At 40.3% G+C, this 22,919-nt stretch overlaps 2 protein-coding genes across 2 annotated transcripts; both read left to right on the forward strand.

The window, feature by feature from the left end:
* The first annotated feature begins 113 nt into the window (after positions 1-113).
* LOC133729047 (protein fluG-like) lies at positions 114-7,520 on the forward strand. The gene is made up of 18 exons (XM_062156527.1): positions 114-484; positions 556-807; positions 1,054-1,120; positions 1,225-1,341; positions 1,413-1,518; positions 1,889-2,045; positions 2,140-2,235; positions 2,571-2,619; positions 2,728-2,999; positions 3,398-3,570; positions 3,940-4,060; positions 4,278-4,330; positions 4,420-4,549; positions 5,230-5,375; positions 5,601-5,789; positions 6,171-6,403; positions 6,952-7,094; positions 7,227-7,520. The coding sequence occupies exons 1-18, from the start codon at positions 323-325 to the stop codon at positions 7,287-7,289; spliced, it is 2,529 nt and encodes an 842-aa protein (XP_062012511.1). The 5' UTR covers positions 114-322; the 3' UTR covers positions 7,290-7,520.
* A 2,426-nt stretch (positions 7,521-9,946) lies between these two features.
* Positions 9,947-10,711, forward strand: LOC133731212 (probable protein phosphatase 2C 55). Its single transcript, XM_062158638.1, has one exon. It carries the CDS (start codon positions 9,947-9,949, stop codon positions 10,709-10,711), a length of 765 nt encoding a protein of 254 aa, XP_062014622.1.
* The last annotated feature ends 12,208 nt before the right edge of the window (positions 10,712-22,919 follow it).

Below are 22,919 nucleotides of genomic sequence, written 5' to 3' on the forward strand. Positions count from 1 at the left end.
ACCCTATTCACAATAAAAACCCATTATATATTTACTTTTCATTATTTGTACCAATCAATCTGGCCTTCCATTTTGAATTAAATAAATAGACACGCCCCACAGCTCCAATACGACTTTCGTTTCCTTGGTCATTTTGGAATCCCTTTTGACGTAAGAGTCATTTTGACTATCTACTTTTTCCTCTGTGGAGAATCTGGAGATGATCAGCTTGGATAGCAAGTTTCATTTTGGCTTTGGCTACAAGGGTTGGAGATTAAAAGCCATTGAGGTAGCCTAGACTCCACGCTGCCGCTTCAGTATACCGACAGTCAGAGAGAGAGAGATGGATTTCACGGCGCTGCGGACGGCGGTGGAGGAGGCGGAGCTAGTCGACGCCCACGCCCACAACATCGTCGCCACCGACTCCTCCTTCCCCTTCATCAGTGCCTTCTCCGAAGCCAACGCCGATGCCTTATCCTACGCACCCTATTCCCTCTCCTTCAAGGTCAGTTCAGTTCTCGATCTCAATTAAATTCCATTGGTCAAACGCAAGTCAAAGAGTCAAATTGTTTGCAGAGAAGTTTGAAGGAGGTTGCGGAGCTGTACGGCTGTGACAAGTGCTTGGATGCGGTTGAGGATCATCGGAGAGTCGCCGGATTGGAGGCCATTAGCTCCAGATGCTTTGAGGCTGCGAGAATCACTGCGTTACTTATTGATGATGGACTGAGGCTGGACAAAATGCATGACATAGATTGGCATAGGAGTTTCGCTCCTGTGGTTGGGAGAATTCTGAGGATTGAGTCTCTGGCTGAGCAGATTCTTAGTGAGGTGGAGACTCCTTTGATGTGCTCACTCTAAATGTTAAATTGAATTTTAATTTCTGGTTGCGCGTGTTGTAATTGAATGGTGTACCAGGTCCTGTATGTTCTTTCGGATATGTACGTAGTTGCGAATTGAGGTGTCATTTGCGCAGCAGAGGATCTATGGTCTCTGGTTGTGAGGGGTTTATTTTGTGGAGTCTGGACTACAAGTGATATTCATTTTTGACTTTTTGTTATTTTGTGTTTCTTTTAGGAGTTGCCAGGTGGATCTTCTTGGACATTGGATGTGTTCACTGAAGCATTTGTTGGAAAGTTGAAGTCATATCCTTATAGTTAAGGTTGTGTTGTATTTTCTGTCACCTTTTCCTAGAATGATATAAAAATGAACTCCTCGGTTGAGTTGATTTTCTTAACGTCTATGCCACATTTGCTGATAACATTTTTGGCTTGAAAAGTATAGCTGCATATCGCAGCGGTCTGGAAATTAGTACACATGTCACTAGGAAAGATGTTGAGGAAGGTCTTTCTGAGGTTATACAGGGTGAGTACTGCATTTAGATGCTGTTTTATCTGTGTTAACTGGAACATATGCTGATTATTCTATCTCTGCAGCTGGAAAGCCTGTTCGCATATCAAATAAAAGTTTTATCGACTATATTTTCACTCGTAGTTTGGAGGTTGCTCTACTTTTTGACTTGCCAATGCAGATACACACAGGGTAATGGAGAGTATTGCAATTATCAAATTGGTTTTTGCATTGTTGGAATGATTACTGCTAATACAATAGAAACATCTGGAATTTTTTTTTTGTCTATTAGCTGATTATTTCTTTCATGTAAGAAACTTGGGGTCAATTTAAGAAAAACATGCACTAATGTTGAAATGAAATGTGAAGGAAATAGATTCACAGGCTTATCCATTTTCAGGAGTTGCCAACCAAATTTTATGATTCGAAGTACTAGTACTACTTCTCTAACCTATTTTGAACTAGGATGCAAAAGTTTATAGGTGATCTGTATGATTCTGTGATTGTTCAAAGTTGTATGTTCTTTGCATATAATTGACTGACACTTTTGACCTGTAACTAGTTTTGGCGACAAAGATTTGGACTTGAGGCTATCCAATCCCCTTCATCTCCGGGCTGTGCTTGAGGACAAGAGATTTTCTAAAAGCCGCATTGTTCTTTTACATGCATCCTACCCGTTTTCAAAGGAAGCATCATATCTAGCCTCTGTTTATCCCCAGGTGACATTTGCAGTTTCGTTGAATTAAAATAGTCTTTTGGGCATTGAATGTAAACTGGCAGGTCATTGAGGATGATAAGCGTTTTCACATACAGGTCTACCTCGACTTTGGCTTGGCTATACCCAAGCTCAGTGTCCACGGGATGGTATCTTCACTAAAAGAACTTTTGGAGCTTGCTCCAATTAAGAAGGTAACAGTATGTTTAGTCGAAGCCTGAAAGAAAGATTAAGTAATGAAAATATGCATTCTAAGACACATAGAGAGTGTTTTCGCCACTGTACAAGATGTTAAGCATTAGTGTATGAAATAAAAGCAGATGTCGAGTATACTCTACAGCAAGGGTATATGTGATTCTTCTTCTTAATAGACTCCAGATTATTTTCTGAACCTTGTCCATGTTATTGTTTCTACTTTCTAGAAGTGTCTTCTAGTGAGTTGTAAGGGGAAAAGATGTTTCTTCTGTATGTACATGGCCATGCACATGCTTTTGCACTTATAAAAATGTCCGATGTAATTCATTTGCAGGTCATGTTCAGCACTGATGGATATGCATTTCCTGAAACTTTCTACTTAGGTCTGTTAAAGTGAATATCAATTTACCATTGCATTACTCTTGATCATGATAATTTTAGTCTACAGAGATACTTATGAGCATTGGCGCATACATATTTGTGATTGACAGGTGCAAAAAAGGCACGTGACGTTGTCTTTTCAGTTCTATGTGATGCCTGTGCTGATGGTGATCTCTCAATTCCGGAAGCTATTGAGGCTGTTAAAGACATCTTTTCACAAAATGCAGTTCAGTTTTACAAAATTGATAGTTCTGTCAAATCTTCTGGTCCAGCCAATAGTGTATCCTCTAACTTTGTGAAGGTGAAGAGTAATGACTCGGAAAATCATGTCTCACTTGTTCGTGTTTTCTGGGCTGATGCATCAGGACAACAAAGATGTCGTGTGAGTTCCTTTAATTTTCAGTTTCTTTGTTAAAATAGATGTATTTCTGTTGCTTCTTATCCGTAAAATTTTGCATTCAGAATTCAGAAAAACACCTATGCTTTCCATAGACAAAACAAATAATTATTTTAAGCTAAAAAAATTCACCTCATGCTACTCTGCCTTCTACCAAGTAAAGTCACGTGCTTAATTTACTAATATATATTGGGACATCGCTTGTGAAACTGCTTGCTATTTATGCTTCATCAATTTCATTGTCAGCGTACTCTATAGCACTATAGCAAGCATACCAGATGCACAACCCTGCATATGTACTACCCTGCCTTTGTATGCTTGAATTTGAACTGATTAATTATGTTGATTTCATTTGACTTATTTGTTGTTCATCATTGATTCAGGTTGTTCCTGCTAAGCGGTTCAATGACATCGTTACAAAAAATGGCATTGGTTTGACTTTTGCTTGCATGGGAATGACTTCTTTCACTGATGGTCCAGCTGATGAGACTAATTTGACTGGAGTGGGTGAGATCAGACTCATGCCTGATTTATCGACTAAATGGAGAATTCCATGGTACTAAGCAGGTTTATTGAGGTTTCAGAAAAGTATATCTTCTCTTGGTAAACTGTGTATATATGCTTAAGTAAAATTTTTTGGGTTTAGAGATAGTATGATTAACAATTTGTCTTTTTAGCTTATTATTTTTAATTGTATGAGTAGTCAAAAATTCTTCTTTTGCAATGGATTTTGTTAAAATTGTATTTAGGTTGATAACAAGCTACGCTCAAATGCTTGAATTTATCAGTTATACAAACTTAATTTATTATTATGCAATATTTTCCAGGTATAGAGGATGAACTTTCATTTACGAAGTGCACTGCTCCTGAATCTGATAGCATGGTTCTTGACTACTTTATTAAATATTAGTATTTTCCTCGACAGGGTAGAACAAGAGGAAATGGTTTTGGCCAACATGCATCTTAAACCAGGTGAAGCATGGGAATACTGCCCAAGAGAGGCCTTACGGAGGGTTTCAAAAATATTGAAAGATGAATTTAATTTGGTATGTTAGATTGTTTGTATCTTGCGTACCTATTACTTTGATATCAACTTCAATGCTATTTTTGTCTCATTCCCTTGAGAAGAGAGGCTTAGGGGTGTATATTCTATAAAAAAAAGTGGTCATAGGGATTTCCTATAGAAAGGATTCCCTCTCACATGTTGTCATAGGGAGTTACTTGTCAATAGGTGGGATTCAAATTTAAATGCTATTTGTGCAGGTAATGAATGCAGGATTTGAAAATGAATTTTTTCTCTTGAAGAGTGTGCTAAGGTAGGAGATACTCCCATATCTAGGTAAGTTTGTAATTTGGACATTGTGCACACATTGTGACTTGTGGTACTCAAATAAAACTTGCGCAGGGACGGGAAAGAAGAATGGGTACCATTTGACTCAACACCCTACTGTTCCCCATCATCATATGATGCTGCTTCCCCTTTGTTTCACGAAGTTCTTGCTGCTCTCCAGTCCTTGAATATTACTGTAGAACAGGTGCAGAAGAAAACTCATGCTGTGATTGCTTCTTATATTTGTATGAAGAAAATTGTCCTTTGAATTAATCCACCTTGGCTAACTTATTGGAGCTATATATCCATCCGGTCTTTATCATTTGTTATTGTTCCTACTAACTTCTAAGGTCTATGCATCCTTAAAACAACCATGCGAACTTGAACTTTGGTGAAAAAAACCAAGGAGAGAGTATCCTTCCAGTTTGAAATTGACACAGGTAGCAAATGCTGTCATTTTCAAAATTTGTACTGCATTTAGTAAAAATCTACCATTTCACATGACTAAGACTTATCTAAGGATGTACATCTATAGGGGTTTCTTTATTTGATCTCGATTTTTTGGTGAACTGAGCTTTTTCTTGTTGAAATATAGTTCTCTCCATGATCTATTGTTTGTCAAGATTTTTTATTTTTTTATTTGGTCCAGGCATATCTGTATATGTAGTTGATGCTTGATAGCTTGAACATTCCCTTGAGGGACGTGTGATCAACTTTGTAATAGAAAAATAAAACATGCATACACACAGACGGACACAGGTCTGATCTGTCTAGTAGCCAACTTTAGTAGTATCTCTCTCTCTCTCTCTCTTGTTCAACAAAAAAAAAAAAAAAAGATTTTACATTAATTTTTACTTACTTTTATATCCTTGTTACAAACTGTAGTTACATGCAGAAAGTGGGAAAGGTCAATTTGAGGTGGTTCTAGGGCACACAGCTTGCCAGCATGCTGCTGACAACTTGATTTATACCCGTGAAGTTATTAGGGCCATTGCAAGGAAACACGGATTGTTGGCAACCTTTGTCCCAAAGTAGGTTCTTAATTTTGCCATACATAGCTACATATATAACTGCAATAAGCTGTTCATTTCAACTAGATTGAAATAATTTTTGTATTTGGGAATTCTGGTGAATAATATTTCTTACATGTCTCAGTCTGTAAAATTGCATCCTCATGAGTTACGTGGAAATATTGTTTTAGTCTTCATGCTCCATATTGTAAGAGGCTTTGCATAACTTTGTTGTCTCTTGGGCAGGTATGCGCTAGATGAGATTGGCTCTGGAGCCCATGTACATCTCAGTTTGTGGCAGAATGGCAAAAATGTATTCATGGCATCTGGTGGATCCTCGCAGCATGGAATGTCCAAGGTTGGGGAGGAATTTATGGCAGGGGTTTTATATCATCTCCCAGCAATTTTGGCATTTACAGCTCCAATTCCAAATAGGTACCCACATTCCCGCCAGACTCTGCCACTTGTTCCCTTGTTCTTACAAGTGCATAGTAATATCATCTTGTACATACCACTTTCGTCACCCTGTTTTTCCAATTTCTCAAGCTTTTCATTTAGAGTCTTTACATTTTCAGGGATCAGTTTTACCAAACCTTCTTAGAGCTTGAAAAACAAACTTGTAGAACAACGTATATAATATCAATACCTTAGACTGGATATAAATGTGTAAAGTTTGTGCTTCCAGAATATTTTGGGTGTACAATTTAGTCTGAAATATCATATGTGAGACTGTCCCATTTCTGTTATTCTAGTTGAATAGTTCTTTGATTGGATCATCTTCTCTTAATTATAATATATCATATTATATGTTTGTAGTTATGACCGGATACAACCTAATACTTGGAGTGGAGCATACAAGTGCTGGGGAAAAGAAAACAGGGAAGCTCCATTAAGAACTGCATGCCCACCTGGAATTCAAGCTGGTCTGGTGAGCAACTTTGAGATCAAGTCATTTGATGGGTGTGCAAATCCACACTTGGGCTTGGCTGCAATACTAGCTGCTGGCATTGATGGTCTTAGGAGACATCTTTGTCTCCCTGAACCTATTGGTAAGACTACATAACATTAGATAATATGGACTTGCTATAAGATGTGATCTTGAAATTGCTCTAATTAGTCATATTGGTGATTCTGGTCAGTCTCATTCTATGCAAGTGAGCAACATTTTGTAGTAATCATTCATTTGGAATCTTAATAGTACACACACACACATATATATATATATATATATTGATCATTCTCTCTATAGCTTGAACACTAGCACTTCTTGGGCATTCTTATTCAATCTCTAGGCGTCATCTGCACTGAACTAGATTACTATTATGATGCAGTTCGACAGATTTTCTGGAAATGAAAATCTTTGTTCTTTTGACAGTACAACTACTTTTTCGTCACTGATTATGTTTTCCAACATTAACTTCTTTACTTCTCTTCATTATCTGCATTGATTTGTCATGAGTTTAGTATATACTCGGTCATGACAATTGAAGAAAATTGAGGTTGTGGTCTTTTTAATGCATAATGTGTACCTTTTTGATAATTTGGAAGAATATTTTACTGTATGCTGACATTTTTATGATATTTTGTCATTTAACAGATACAAATCCTTCTAGCCTTGAAGGAGAAATACAAAGGTTACCAACTTCACTTTTGGAGTCATTAGAAGCATTAAAGGAAGATGATCTCTTCAAAGAGTTCATTGGAGAAAAGCTATTGGTTGCCATCAAGGGAGTCCGCAAGGTATGATTTAAATATTATTCCTAAAAGATTTGCATACCGTTTGTTGAACTATAAATTCTCTTATTGTTGAAAATATTTGCATACCGTTTGTCAAATGACGAATACTCGTATTTTTCCTAATTCTTTCTGCAGGCAGAATTTGACTACTACGAGAAGCACAAAGATGCATACAAGCAACTTATACACCGCTATTGAGCTTACTGTCTTGATCTTTCCTTTGGTCTAGCCCTTTTCCAGACTTTCAGTACTTTCCATCAGTTGTCATTTCAAAGTCTATGAATAAGAATAATACAAGCACGGGGAATCCTCATTTGAGGAATTTCATATGTACAAGCAACTTATATACCCCTTTTGTACCCAAAAAATCTTTTGTATCGTTTATGATTGAAAATATCTTCTCAATCGCTGTAGCAGAGTTTTCATGAACTTTTTTTTTTCTTTCTTATTCTGTTTTTAACTTTTTGAGATTATATGCCTGTGTGTCAAGGGAATTGTCCTCATGGGAATCAATCCCATAAATTGTTTTCGTATCGGAGCTGATTTTGTCAAATGGAACTAAAAGAATTCATCAAATAATAAATAAAATGCACAAAAATGGTTTACAAAAATAGATTGCAACTATTGTATCATCTTCTAACGTCTTAGACTAGCTTCAGCAACCTCATACTAAAGCTGAACAAATTAAGTTTGGCAATTGCTTGTAAGTTGACCCATTTTACTACCATTTTGCAAGTTTGACCCACATTCCTCATGAATTTATCGAAACGATAGTAACGCGGCTATCCCCAGTTGATTTAGGAAACTTTGCTGCTGTATATGTACCTCTTGCATAGCAATGGTTAGCTACTCAATTTCCATGGCTGATGATATCTGCTAATTAATCTCCATTAATCGTCACAAGGAATTATATGTTGTATAATCCAAGTCAAGACTCGAGTTTTTGAAAGAGATATATTCCTCAAGATATATACTGTTGCTCTGTATTTGTCGATCGCTGGATGATAATAACTGATGCTTACCTTGACAAGCAGTTGCCTCTTTCTGATCACAAGTACAAAACCTACTTCTTGAAGACAACAATGGGTGCTTGGATTATGCTGCCAGGTCTAAATCCATGGCTTTGTGGCTTCTTCAGGACCGACAAGTTCTAATTGCAATGTAGCAACAATGGCAGGGCACGGGATATCATTTTGCAGGCCAACTGACCAGTGATGGAGTTGGAAAGCATGCCGAGATTATGGCATTCAATTTAATGTGCTGTTCCGCGAGGAGTGGGAAGGTGTATGCAAATATTCATAATCAACTAGTAGGTCAACAAGTATCGAGTATTTAGTTGTTCTTTCTCAAGGCAATAGTAAGATGTACCATCACTACCATGGCAAGAAAGTAGAAGTTGGAAACACCCTTTGACATAAGTGCATGAAGGATCCATGCACCCTTGATCAAGTCTTAAGTCTTCCAAAGGTGAGATCTTTACTTGTTTTAAAGAATCTAGCAAATGAATTGAAAATGCTCCGTTTTGGGTGCTCAAGTCTGTAAAATTAGTCCTAAACCTAATGGCCGGATAGAGATGAACAGTCTTGAAGAAGAGATAATCTTTGGACATGGCAGATCCTCGATGGCACTATGAAGCTAATAAAATAACTCAACGATTGTGAGAGACGAGGTGTTTTTTTGGACTGGGAAGTGGAAACTGCATTTATTTTCCGAATCCGGATTATAGTACAAATATATGCTCATGATAGGATTGGGGTTTATAACTTATCTGATAGGACACACATGATATCTTTCATAGATAACCTGAATACGAAGATAAGTGACTGGAAGTGCTGGTATCCTCTAAACTGGGTTTGGTTTACAACAAAATTGTAACTCTATTAGGACCGTTCAAAGCATATTCATACATAGCTATAGGTAATTACTTGGTGGGAGGTGTATATTTATTTCTTTCACAAAATTACAGGTAGAAAATCTTTCACGCCAATTGCCATTATATTTCTTGGTACTTTTCATGACCAATTTTTTGGCAATGACTAATATTGTTCACTTTTGTGAAATTATAGGAGCATCATAACGATCTGCATCACTCGCATCCCTCCAAATCCAAGAAAACCGGAATAGACGGGACATTACAAATTAAACAGTACCTAAATTCCAGACCCTTATAAATGCTGTGCAAGAATCTATAGTAAAACGAATTCAAAAACCCAAATCACTTTCAGAGAATTAACTAACATATATGGCAGTATGGCACCAGTCTTTCACGCCCTCTTGGGTTCATTACTGCTCGTTCTTCCTTTTGCTGCCTCATTATGTTCATGCAAAGGATGGAGTTCTATCCTCACCACGCACTCGATCATATTACTAGCTAGTAGCTACCATTTCCCCTTAAAACAATGCCTCTTACTATTTTTATCCATTAAAGCGCGTACTTGAGCATATTATTACTAGCTACTACGATTAAACGCCTCTTACTGTTTGTTCATGATTTGATTAGGAAACCTTATTTCATTCGGACTTGTTCCCCAAACCACCGCTTTTCAAATACGAGAAGGATTCGACTTCTAGAGTCTTATATATGGTGCTCACCACATAACTGCTCCAATCAAACAGTGTTCAAGAAACTTGGGTAGAGTCTTGTATCTCAAGTAATTAAGAATATTTATCCATACATAAAGAAAGAAACAGAAACAGGAAAGCACAAGGTTGAAGCTGATCAACAAGAGATGAATTGGCTCTCGAAGATACCTAGGGTTATGAATTGGCTCTCGAAGATACCTAGGGTTGCCGAAATCATTTGGGTACAGCTAGAGAGCGACCCAACTCCATTAAAAGAAGGAACCACACTGAAGATGGTCTGTGGGTCTTTTTATTTGCCCAAAGAAAGTGAAAATCGATCGCTACTAGGCGAAGACGCTCACTTCATTTGTGCAAAAGAGAACACCATTGGTGTTGCGGATGGTGTTGGCGGGTGGGCTACGTATGGCGTAGATGCTGGAGAGTATGCAAGGAAGCTCATGGACAACTCAGTCATGGCTGTACATAACCAACATAGAAAATCTGGAGATGTTGATGTCGATCCGATACAAATCTTGCATGAAGCCTACGGAAACACCAAGAATATTGCTGGGACATCAACAGCTTGCATCGTCACTCTTAGTAACGAAGGTAGAACCTTGCATGCTGTGAATGTTGGGGATAGTGGTTTCATGCTGTTTAGAGACAAGAAGTGTGTGTACATTTCGCCAATTCGACAGAGTTACTTTAACTGTCCTCTTCAATTAGGGACAGGATCAGGATATACTCCCCAATCGGCTACTGAGATTAAAGTTAGGGTACTTCGGCCGGGAGATGTCATAGTTCTTGGGACAGATGGGTTACTTGACAATGTGTCGCCGGGAGAAATAGAGAAAGTTCTGGAGGAGAATACCATAGAAGGTTTTGTGGAACCGGAGATGTTGGCATGGATCATAGCAGAGAGGCTGGCTTTACGCAACTCCGAGGATGCAGGAAGGTTGACTCCTTTTTCAATTGCGGCTCATAAGGCCGGAGTCGAGCACATTGGAGGTAAGAGGGATGATATCACGGTCATTGTAGGTCAAATACTTGCAGCGTAGCAATAATATGAAGTAGATCGAACTACGTGGATGCTTGAATATAAGGAAAATTCTACAATGTGTTAACGTATAACAAAGTTACCAGTGTTAGCAGTATTAGGCTTAGTTTGGTATTGCTTCCTAGGGTGCTTTTGGAACCAAAAGTGCTTTTGGGTTTAATCCAAGGTGTTTGGTAAAATCTTAAAAAGCTGCTTTTGGTCACTCTAGCTTCTCCCAACAGCAGGTTTTCAGAAGCTACAATTTGTAGCTTTTCAACATGGCTTCTGCAGACAGAAGGTGAAAAACAAGAATTTGACATAAACCCATAGAGACTGCAAAATCATTGAAGATTGAGTAATTTGGACACAAACCCATAGAGACCGCGGGAAGAAGACGGAGGAGGACAAGCTGAGACGCCGTATCTAGCGAGCTCCCAGACCCCAATCTCAAAGCCAATCCTCACTGGTTCGACTCAAAACCCCCCATTGAACCAGACCATTTAGACTTTCAAAGCTCTCGAAGTCATCGAGAGGGACTTCCTCGCCACAGTCAAAAGCTTCACCTCTCTCTTCTCCTCCCTCTGCCTCGGCTCCCCGAAGTCTGCAATTTAATTGATCATGCATCTTCTTCTGCCTCTCTCTCTCCCTTTCTGAACAATCTGAAAATTCATCCCATTTCTATCCAGCAAATTGAGTGGGTAAGGCTTTCGTGATTTTGCACCATGCAATTTCAATAGTTATTTGCACTTGGTAACTCATGAATTGAAATGGTTGCTGGGGAGTGATTAGAAAATAGAATGGTTCTGACTCCTGGGTATGTTTCTCGACCAGAAAAAGAGAAAGATGAAAAGAATGTTTAATTATGTTGATTATCACAATCTCAAAACAGTTATGTTCATTATCTTTAAAAATTAATATTAATTATTATTTTTCTTCACAGCATTTTTAAAAAATAGTTTACCAAACACTTAACTACTTCTCCTCACAGCAATACCAAAAGCAATTCTGGCCACAGCAGAACCAAAAGCACTTCTGCTCATAGCACAGCAATGTCAAACTAAGCCTAAAATATCCCACATCAGATATTAATCTCGTTAGTTTATGTCTCATACTGACCATTGATTCCAAACCACGTGTCATCAATTTGTACATCCTACTTGTGTAGTACGATTTAGAAATACCAGTCGCTATTTTTCTCCCTTTTCTTGATTTTCTTTACAAAGCTATCAATGGGCTTTCCCTTAAGCATTATAGAAGGAATGCTAGCTACCTTCGTCTTCTACCTTTACTTTTCAACTTTTCTCATTCAACAAATTTTTTTTCTTCTATTTTTTTCATGTCTGCCCTTCAAATGAATGTCCCATATTTTTTTTCTTTCTTTCTTTTACTTTTTTTTTTTTTGAAATAAGGGCTATGTGGTTGCCCTCAGGCGTTTACTAATGAAACGGATGAATACATGTGGGGGGGGGGGGGGGGGGGACCTCCCGAATAATAACAGGAGTCTCTACAACAATAATGTATTCAAAGTTCAAACATGCACCTAATAGCAAAGAGTGTCGTACCGACTACTCCATTTGCTTTACAATAACGGTGGCATATCGGAAAGTTAAAGCAGTGCCATAGACCAATAAAGTAATAGCTTTCCCAATATGCTACCAATCGGAAATAAAACCGACGACACGTCGTTTCATCACGCCACCAAGAGGTTGCAACCAATGCATGATTCGCTACCTCGCTAGGGCAGACAAGGCATACTAAGTATGCAAACCTGGACATCGCCCACATGTCCCTACCCAAAGGTGGTAGGGATTTATTGTACAGAAAATACACTTAAACTTTAAACAACCTTCTAAACATAATATTAGATCACAAGCCCACCAGGAAAAGCCCATCAACATATCAAAGGCCCATGACCCAACTGCCCTTCCATCCTCCCCCACGTGCTATCGGACTCATACCACCACCAACGTCGACCAACCGTGCCGGCGATCCACTTCCTGCACCATTAGCCGGACCACGCTAGTGTGGAATATGTCCGCTGCCAAAGCCATTTCCGGCAAAACAATCCTCCGTGGATCAAAGCCCAGCAATAATGGCCGGATCTCCGTCGCCCTTAGATTCCCTCCGGATCCGGAGCGCAACCCAAATCTCCCTTGCCCTCCACGAGGCTTCCACGACGGTGGCCATAAGCGGATAGAATTTTCGTCATCCCGAAGAGGCAGTTGTACCCATCCCCGCAGAACACCATAAATCTTCCATCGTTCCTCCCCATCCCAGCCTCCCCTCTTTCTCAAACCTGCACCGGTGGACTGTGACTCCTGACCTACAGGTCCGAAGACGCGCCGCCGGACGGAACAAGGGAACACTCGGTTCTTCTCTGCTTCCAAAGAAAACTGTTTTCGCCTCTCCGAATAACGCGGAGCCTCTTGGTTTTTGAAACATTTTAAGATGTTTGCCTTTTCTTCACTTCGTTTTACATCTCCGGTCACATCATGGCTTGTTATGATCCTGATAAACTCTGATGAGACACTGTCCACTCCAGTTTTTTGATTCTAGGTGGTGCTCTTCAACGATTGTTAATTATTATGGAACTCACAACCAATTTCGCGAGAAGGTTGATCCCAGGATATACATTTTTTTTTTTTTTGAATAAAGGGCTGGTGCGGCTGCCCTCAAGCCTTAATTAATGAAACTGTCGAATACAAGGGGGGAACATTGAGCCTAAACCCCTTATTACAATAAGCATCTAGAGAACATCCTAAAATACTATCACGAGTCTCTACCAAATAACTGTATTTAACTAGGCACCAACTAGAGCAAAGAGCGCTCTACTGGTGACTCTATTTGCTTTGATATAGCGGTGACATAACGGAAAGATAACTCGATATGTAAGCTGATTACAACGTAGCATAATTACCATACGCACAGCTTTCCTACTATGTTGCCGCCGGAGGATAAATCCGACAACACTTAGTCTCACCCTACCACTAGGAGGTAGCGACCATTTGACGAAACCAGAAACTCGCCGCCTACCTAGAGCAAACAAGGCACTTTGAGTGCACACATAGGCGAAAAGCCCGACTAGCCATACAGAACAAATGTAGGGATTTATTGCTCGCAAAATGCGCCAAACAACTAAATAACCTATAGTAAAAACATTAAATAAAATAATAGCTTGGGCTGGGCCCACAAAGTGAGCCCAAATCCCATCTCCAGCCCAGATCGGGCCTACTAGCAGCATCCAAGCCCAAAAGCCCACACCAGCACGGTATCCAACCTTCCTGGCCCAAATCACCAGCTGCGTCGTCCTGCCGCCAAAACCGCCTACCCACCCCCGGCATTGGGCCACCATCGCCGTCCAGCCAACGTTGGACACCTGCAGACGTCTCAAGCCACCCAACACCAGCAAGTACATGCAATTGGATCCAGATCCATCGTCTCAGGAAGCCATCGGTCGCCACCGACCTTCGATCTGCTCCATCGACTCCGGTAGGCCAACCACTGACTCCCAGCAGACGCCGCTCCGACCCAGCAGAAGCCAACTCCTCCTCCGATCCCAACCTTCCCCGACTCAGCCACTCCTTTCGACCCACAGAAACGAAACCAAATGCGGTCTGATGCAAACCCTCGAGCCCAGGAACAAACCACCCGCCTGGCCTCACCCAACATGCACCGGCTAGACCAGAGGTCATCGCCGGCGCCGAGGTGCAGCCGGATAGGCATTAGGGCAGACACGACGTCCTCTAGGGGTTTTCTCTAGAGAGAGAGTTTCTCCTAGGGAGAGAATTTTTTTATTGTTTTGGATATACATTTTCAATATTGATCAGAGTGAATGGCTTTGAAGCGCAGTTGAAAGCCTTGACAATGATGACAAGTGCCTTCCCAGTTTGGAAAACGTAGACCACCACCCGTGTATCCCGATGCAAATAGGAATGCAGGATGACCAGTAGCCTAATAAGTTGTCTTTCGTTTGGGGACTCTGCGCTACAAAAACTTGCTAATTTTCGATGGAGTTTAACACCAGTGATTCGATGCTCCAAATTCATTATCCACCCCAACGTACGTCCCAATGCAAATGATGATATTATAAGCTTTGGCACCCATCCGCTTCCAGAGAACACCATCGAGTTGTTCAATTGCAAAGCAGGATTTGAAAATTGGACCAGACAGTTAATGAACAAAGACGTCGAGGAGAGTAATGAAGAAGAGTAACCCTAAAGAGTAAGTCACATGATCAAGTTATATGATCGATCTCTTGGTATATCCTTACATTTTTATATGTGCTCAATTTACCTGACTTAGATAATCCAGTTCAGTATATATGGTCAAACAATTACTATGCCACTTTAAGTTGACTTTGAAATATATTGGTGTTTGCATTAGTGATGGTACCTGTGCACTAGTGAAATTCTATTGCATTATGGTGTTATATGGAATTATTTATGATATGATACTACGTTGTTTGTCATACATTTATTTTACATCCAATTGAACCAAAATATCATGCAAATTAAGACATGTCTCTGTTGTAGTGAAAGTTAACAAGTATGCTACCAAAATTAAACAACAATATTGAAGCAACACCTAACAAAATTTAGAAGAGTTTTTCTCTCAACCTAGCTTCTCAACGGCACCCTAGCCTCCACCTCCTATCTTCCTTCTATCGCTCTTGTCACGCCCCGAATTTTGAATAATAAATTCAAATCCGGAACATGAATAAACAATTAATACAAATAACGTTCTGAAATTTTTTTTTTTTCTCAGAAACAAACACACCACTCGCCACTCAACACAAAACTCGAAAAACCTCGAATTAATTATTACAATTCACTCTTACAAAGTAAAATCGTAAAGCTCTAAATGAGCATAACAAACCTCACAATATAATGCTGTAATTCACATAACACTACTCTAAGCAGCCCGATCACCGTCCTGGTTCTCCTGACCTGTAGGATTTCCCGCTACACAATTTGAATAGTGTACCGGGAGTTGCAACAACACAAAACCCGGTAAGCTTTTTACAGCCAGTATGAGTAAACAAGAAAGAACTGTTGATTTTAAATTACAATTCTTATAACTCAACAACACAACCAACAATCTCAACATCCACGACGCAAACGTCAACCAATTCAATATCACCACTTTGGTCCTATCACACAACACTATCACCACTTTGGTCCCATCCCATAACACGTTAGAGCTCTAACTGCCTCGTTACCTCTGACACCTTGGCCTAGGGTCAAGCAACGGCAAAAATACTTCGGTTAACACTATAACCGTCGCGCTTTGGACATCCCCGTCCTCAGCACCATATACTTCGGTTAATAATAAACCGTCGCGCTTTGGACATCCCCGTCCTCAGCACACAACTTCGGTTAATAATAAACCGTCGCACCTTGGACATCCCCGTCCTCAGTACACAAACACTCCGGTTATCCTTAACCGTCGAACTTCGGACACCTCATCCTCAGAACCCTACATTCTCTAACTCTATACATCCTCCAATGTAAATCATGAATATTAACAAGAACTCATCAATCATGTTCATCACATATAAATATGGTAAGTCACATGTCAATTCATAATAATTTAATCATCCCAATTCCACACTCTTCAATGTCACACCATTCACATATAATCACGTAAATATATATATACGTAATTATCCGCTCAGGGATAATCACTAATACCAACTATAGTTCACATGCAATAAAACCGAGAAATTCATTTGTATAGTAAAAATCATTTTACTTACCCATGGACCGTAGTTGATCAAGTCCATATGATTTTAAAACAAATATTTATTTCATAAATATTTTCACGCAATTACGACAAAATAAGGTAATTAAATTTATTCGGTTCGTAATATGAACCACGTGAGGTTTACTCACCTCTAAATTCCCGCTGCGTCTTCTTAACAGCTCAAAATACAATTTCACGAATCGTCCGCCAAATCAAACCGTCGACCACCTAATCAAACATGACCTTAACTTAGCCAATAACTCAAAAACATAATCAAACGACAATCCAACGGTCGGATTGAAATTAAATGATGATCCAACGGTCGGATCCTCACGGATCGCCTTCCTAATCACTGTTTTGCATTTATACGAAGATCCAACGGTCGGATCTTCGCCCATGACCGCACAAAGCCACTGGGACAGTCATAAGATCATCATATCAAAACTACAAGTCCATCTGACGGTCCTAACTTCACAGATCACAAATCTAACGATCGAAATCGATCTAAACTTAAAAATTCATAACTTAATCATACGATATCCAAAAATTGCGTATAATATATCGAAATGATCGTATTGAAATATAAAATCTGAAAATGTACAGAAACCATATTTTTGATCCCCGGAGGTGGCCGGAAAGGGCCGCCGGAGTTAGTGGCAGAGCCGCCGCCGACCACCACCAATGGTGTCGGGGCCGGGCTGCTCTTCTTCCTCTCATCATGCTTGACAACTTTCATAACTACCATGTAAGCTGAAAATGACCGGAAGTGGTTGAAATTACCTAAAACAGTCGAGGTGGCCGGAATTTTACCAGAAACCGGCGAAGCTTCGATCAACGTAAAAATGTCCTCCCTTCGCTTCGATTCCTTCAGGAGACTTGTTCAGAACTTAAAGACGAACTCACTGGTTCAAGAATCACTCAAAACAAAGCTCTACAGCTCGAGATATCTTGATCGAAAGCGTCGGTGGCCGGAAAATTTCTAGAATCCGGCGAGCTTGAATTCCGACGTAAAAACTTCAATTTCTCGCTTCGATCCCTTCATGAAAGTTGTTCAGAACTTCAATCTGAGTTCACCAGCTCAAGAATCACAAGAAATGATGGTCTGTAGCTCGAGATATCCGGATCAATAGCTCCGGTTTCGTTCTTGGTTGGGTTTGACTTGCAGCCACTGCTACGGGCCACGCCGCCGTGTGAGGCTGCTTCTGGGAGCTTCAGGAAGTTGAGGCGAGCTTGTGGATGGATTTTGGTGAGGATTGGTGACCGGTAGCTTGAGATATCAAGCGTGGTTCCAAAACGAGCTCAAACCGGGCGGAGCTTCCCGCCGCCGCTGGTGGCCGTGTCACGGTGCAAGGCTGCCTCTGGCAGCTGCGCAAGGCTGAGACGAAGCAAAAGGAAGTGGTTCGACGCCGTTTGGTGGCCAGTGGAGGTAGAGAGAGACCGAAGAGCCTTTGCTCTGTTTTCGGTTGGATTTCGGACGAGAAAGAGAGTGAGAGTTTGAGTGAGAGAGAGAGAGGGTGTGAGTGAGGGAGAGTGTCGGCCAATGAAGATCAACTCAATCAGTTAACCCAAGCATAATCATTAAAGTTAAAGCAGCGAAATCATGAAAGTAAGCAATACTGCTTTGCTTTGATTAAAAGAAATCGACCGGGTATTACAATCTACCCCCCTTAAAGGAATTTCGTCCCGAAATTTAAGCGTAAGTCAATTCCTCTCGATTAAGGTTGACCTAACCATAGAATCTCCCATCTTTTCCAAATCTATAGTAATCTACAAAGCCTCAGCTCTTTGTATAAAAATACATTCCTATGGCCACTAAATCCTTTCATCACAAACGTAAACTCACACAACAACTGCTCAACAACACTCCACATCACATACACAAAATCGTCACATGGATCATCTCATAGATCCTCACATAGATCATCACATAGATCTTCACTTAGATCATCACTCTGTACTGGCATACAAGCACAGTAAACACTCCCACAAAGTGTTTCGCTACTCAATTAGCATCACGGTAAATCTCCATAGTAAAACTTAAGCATGCACCACTCTTCACAACCATAGAGATGCATCACTCAAAACAAATCATCCCCAAAAGCACGCCAATAAATTATGTCACCCAGTGATGATGACTTGGGCTTGCTCAATCCTTGGGCTAAGCACTAGGGCTGGCCATTTGGGCTAAAGAAACCAAACCATCCACATTTCGAACCGGCCCGAACCAATTTGGGTAACATTTGGGCCTACCATTCGGGCCGAACAATTGGGCTTACTATTTGGGCCTACCAATCGGCCCACCAACTTCCAGCTCGGTTACGGTATGAAATTGTACATACCGTATATACGTATGCATACCGTACAGACCGTATATACGTATGCATACCGTACAACTGTATATACGTATGCATACCGTACAAACCGTATATACGTATGCATACCGTACATACCGTATATACGTATGCATACCGTACATACCGTATATGCGTCCGTATATCAAGCATATACGGGATCCAAAAATATTTGTAGGAGGTAAGGTTCGAACTCCAGACCCCCTAAACTAATGCTTCTCTCCCAACCACTGAAGCACAAGTTGTGCTTAACAAAATGTGTACAAATTTTATACTTATTATGTCATAAACGAACATAATAAAAATAAACGAGAGGCGAGGTTCGAACCTCAGACCTCTTGTACACGAACTTTAAACTCAACCCCTCGAGCACGGCTGCTCACGTTATTATCCATACCAATCCTTTTATTTAAACCAACTGTTTCAACTGTTCAACAATTCGGCCCAAAACATCCAAGACTGTTGCAGAAACCCAGCCCAACGTATCCAAAACTGTTACAGAAATCCGGCCCAACTCATCCAAAACTGTTTCAGAAACTCGGCCCATCATGTCCAAAACTGTTTCTGAAACTCGGCCCATCAGGCCTCCACCCACAGCTACAGTGATGCCTTGATCCGAGACAGGCCCAAGTACGGCCCACTTGTGTCACGGCTTATCCCTTCCGTGATTTACGGCAGTCAAATCTGCTTTCGGCTACAGCTGTCTGCCACAGCGCCTCGAGATTCCCTCGGTCCCCTTACACGCTCTCCACGCGCCAACAGCTTTTCCGGGTTTCGGGGCTACTTTAATCCAACGCGTGGATTCAAATTCTGAGATCGTTCATCCAACGGTGGAGATCTGCTCACCTCGTTCTATAAATAGGTGCATCCTGGAGAAAAACTGTTCACACCAAAGAAAAGAAATTTTCCCCAGCCATTCTCTCTCAAACTCTGCAGCCTTCCTCTCGAAACTCAAATCCTTTCTTCATCAATTTCAATCCTTCTCTTCTGATCTTCTCTCCCATTTGAAGATTCGATTTCATCTTTCCTCTGAGAATCTCAGATCTCCAATCACCAGTTCAACAACTCCAATCCTTCTAACAAAATCTCCCTCAAACACTAAACCATGTATTCCTCGATATTCACATCCTCTCACCCCATGACCCAAGAGCCACGAACTCTGCAACTAATGGAGCTCCAAACCCCGCAACAAATGGAACCACAACAACAGCAACCAACAGAGGAGGGAGGAAACACCCAAGCAGCTGGAAGTAGTGCCAACATGGATTTCTGGCGAAGCCGTACCAGATGGATTCCTACTCCAGAACAAATAAGAATCCTCAAGGATCTTTACTACGTCAAGGGATTTAAGTGCCCATCTACAGAGCACATTCACGAGATCTGCCTCCAGCTGAACCAGTATGGACATGTTGAGGGTAAGAACATTTACTTTTGGTTCCAGAACGTCAGGGCTCGAGAGAAGCAGATGAATAGGTGTAATCAGGCTGCTCCAGTGCCCATGGGAACTAGTTCTCTTGGTACTGGTGGATCCATCGATCTCAATTTTGGGTCCACTGGTTCTACTGGTGCTGGTGGATCCATCGACATCAATTTTGGGCCGGCTGGTGGATCCATCGACATCAATTTTGGGTCCACTAGTTCTACTGATGATGGTAGATCCATTGATCTCAACTTTGGTTCCACCTATTCTACTGGTAATGAAGGATTTCTTGATTTAAATTTTGTTTCATATTCTTCCTCACACTTCAACACTAATACCAGTACAACTCTTTTGGCACAACAGGAGGACAAACATCCCTGCAACAACGAGGAGGAGATCACCAGGAGGTTCAAACTCTTCCTCTGTTCCCCGTGCACGGCGAGGACGTCTTTGGTAACCTGAAGGCTACTTCCGAGGAAGGTAGCGCTTTTGGTTACTATTCTGGTGGCTCAAGCGGTTACCACAGTGGCTCAAACGTTTCTCTTGAGCTCAGCCTCAATCCATCCGGAGCTGCTGACTAGGCTTAATATAGCATAGTCCTCGTTTTCCTTTTTTTTTTTTTTTTTTTTTTTTTTTTTTTTTTTTGTAATGTAAAATCAATAAGATGGTGTGCATGTTTTCTTTTCTTTTTGTTTAACCAACAACAACACCAAGGAACAACCTTGGTCACCCAATACTATTTTCAAAACCATAAACAACTCTACTGCACACATCTTTCATAATGATGCAATAAAAACAATCACTCAAAAAGAATCCAACAATCAATTAAGTCGCATCGAGGTCTAGCTAGTATCCTCTGAGTCAAACCAAACACAAACAATTTCATCGATAGGATTAGGGATTTATAAAGCTAAACACATCCTGAGTTAGCTAGGAAAAACCCACGTCTTTAGAGTTACTCTTACAACTCTTATAGAATCTCGATAATTCCATCTATCAATTGCTTCAACAAAAACTCACCACAATTCAATCCCTAACATTTAGTGATTCAGAAATCGAATCAAACTCCATATCACATAGTAATTCACTTGAACCACTATGGATACCTAACAAAGTCACTAAAATCAATATCCGAAATTGAGTTTAACTATATCACCTAAAATCAATCACCAAAGGCACACAAAATTCAATTTCATTCACTTGAACAAAACTATATTCACAAGTCACGGTCAGGTCATCAACCTATGGTGTTCAAATGAATAAATTTCAAATCCAGTTTTCCTTGTGAATCGTAACGTATCGTTCCAAAATGATGCAAGCAACATCAACCACGTATATAAGACACATCTCGCGAACTCAATTCAAATTCCGAATCACCAAAACTACTACTAATTCCAATTCTACCAACAATCCTGATTCTGAAGGAATTATAGTACTCAACGACAACCCCAAAACAATGGTCTCTCATCTCTAACCATCGAGCACAAAATAAAACTCTGTCTCATAATCTCTCGCACTCTCATCATCTTGAGTAGGTGAGATCAATTCTCTTTCCAACTGCTCATAGATTCTCAATTTATACTAATAACTCAATCTCACACAAGATTAGCATAGTTACCTCAAAGCCGCTTTAAACACATAACACATGTCAATTACCACAACTCCTCTAAGACGTCTCTTTACAAAACAAGATATTTAATCCTTGATACGTACACCCCATCCAAAAACATCTGTACAACCAACTTAAGAAGGCAGAATTTTTATCAATTAATACTCGTATCTACCTTAGGTACGTGCATAGGTCAACATCATGCCTTCAACCAAACACTTCAACATCCAAAAGGACCTCGCTTCCATAAAACAAATCTCACCGACTCATCAGAGTTAAATCTAGAGGTCTCTATTCCTCGAAGATTACAACCTGCGGAAACTAAACTTATTCTAATACGAACTTAGAAGACAACTCTACCGTCCTACAGACATACACGCCGTCTAGACCCCATACTAAGACATACCCAATGATTATACCAGTACCGAAGAGTATATGATGGGGATCCGCTGCAGACGGGCCATCACTCGGGGAGTACTGATTATCACCAAATATGTACCTTACGCTCTGATACCAAACTGTCACGCCCCGAATTTTGAATAATAAATTCAAATCCGGAACATGAATAAACAATTAATACAAATAACGTTCTGAAATTTTTTTTTTTTCTCAGAAACAAACACACCACTCGCCACTCAACACAAAACTCGAAAAACCTCGAATTAATTATTACAATTCACTCTTACAAAGTAAAATCGTAAAGCTCTAAATGAGCATAACAAACCTCACAATATAATGCTGTAATTCACATAACACTACTCTAAGCAGCCCGATCACCGTCCTGGTTCTCCTGACCTGTAGGATTTCCCGCTACACAATTTGAATAGTGTACCGGGAGTTGCAACAACACAAAACCCGGTAGGCTTTTTACAGCCAGTATGAGTAAACAAGAAAGAACTGTTGATTTTAAATTACAATTCTTATAACTCAACAACACAACCAACAATCTCAACATCCACGACGCAAACGTCAACCAATTCAATATCACCACTTTGGTCCTATCACACAACACTATCACCACTTTGGTCCCATCCCATAACACGTTAGAGCTCTAACTGCCTCGTTACCTCTGACACCTTGGCCTAGGGTCAAGCAACGGCAAAAATAC

This window comes from Rosa rugosa, chromosome 2 (genome assembly GCF_958449725.1).
Source record: "Rosa rugosa chromosome 2, drRosRugo1.1, whole genome shotgun sequence".
In the NCBI taxonomy this organism is placed as follows: domain Eukaryota; kingdom Viridiplantae; phylum Streptophyta; class Magnoliopsida; order Rosales; family Rosaceae; genus Rosa; species Rosa rugosa.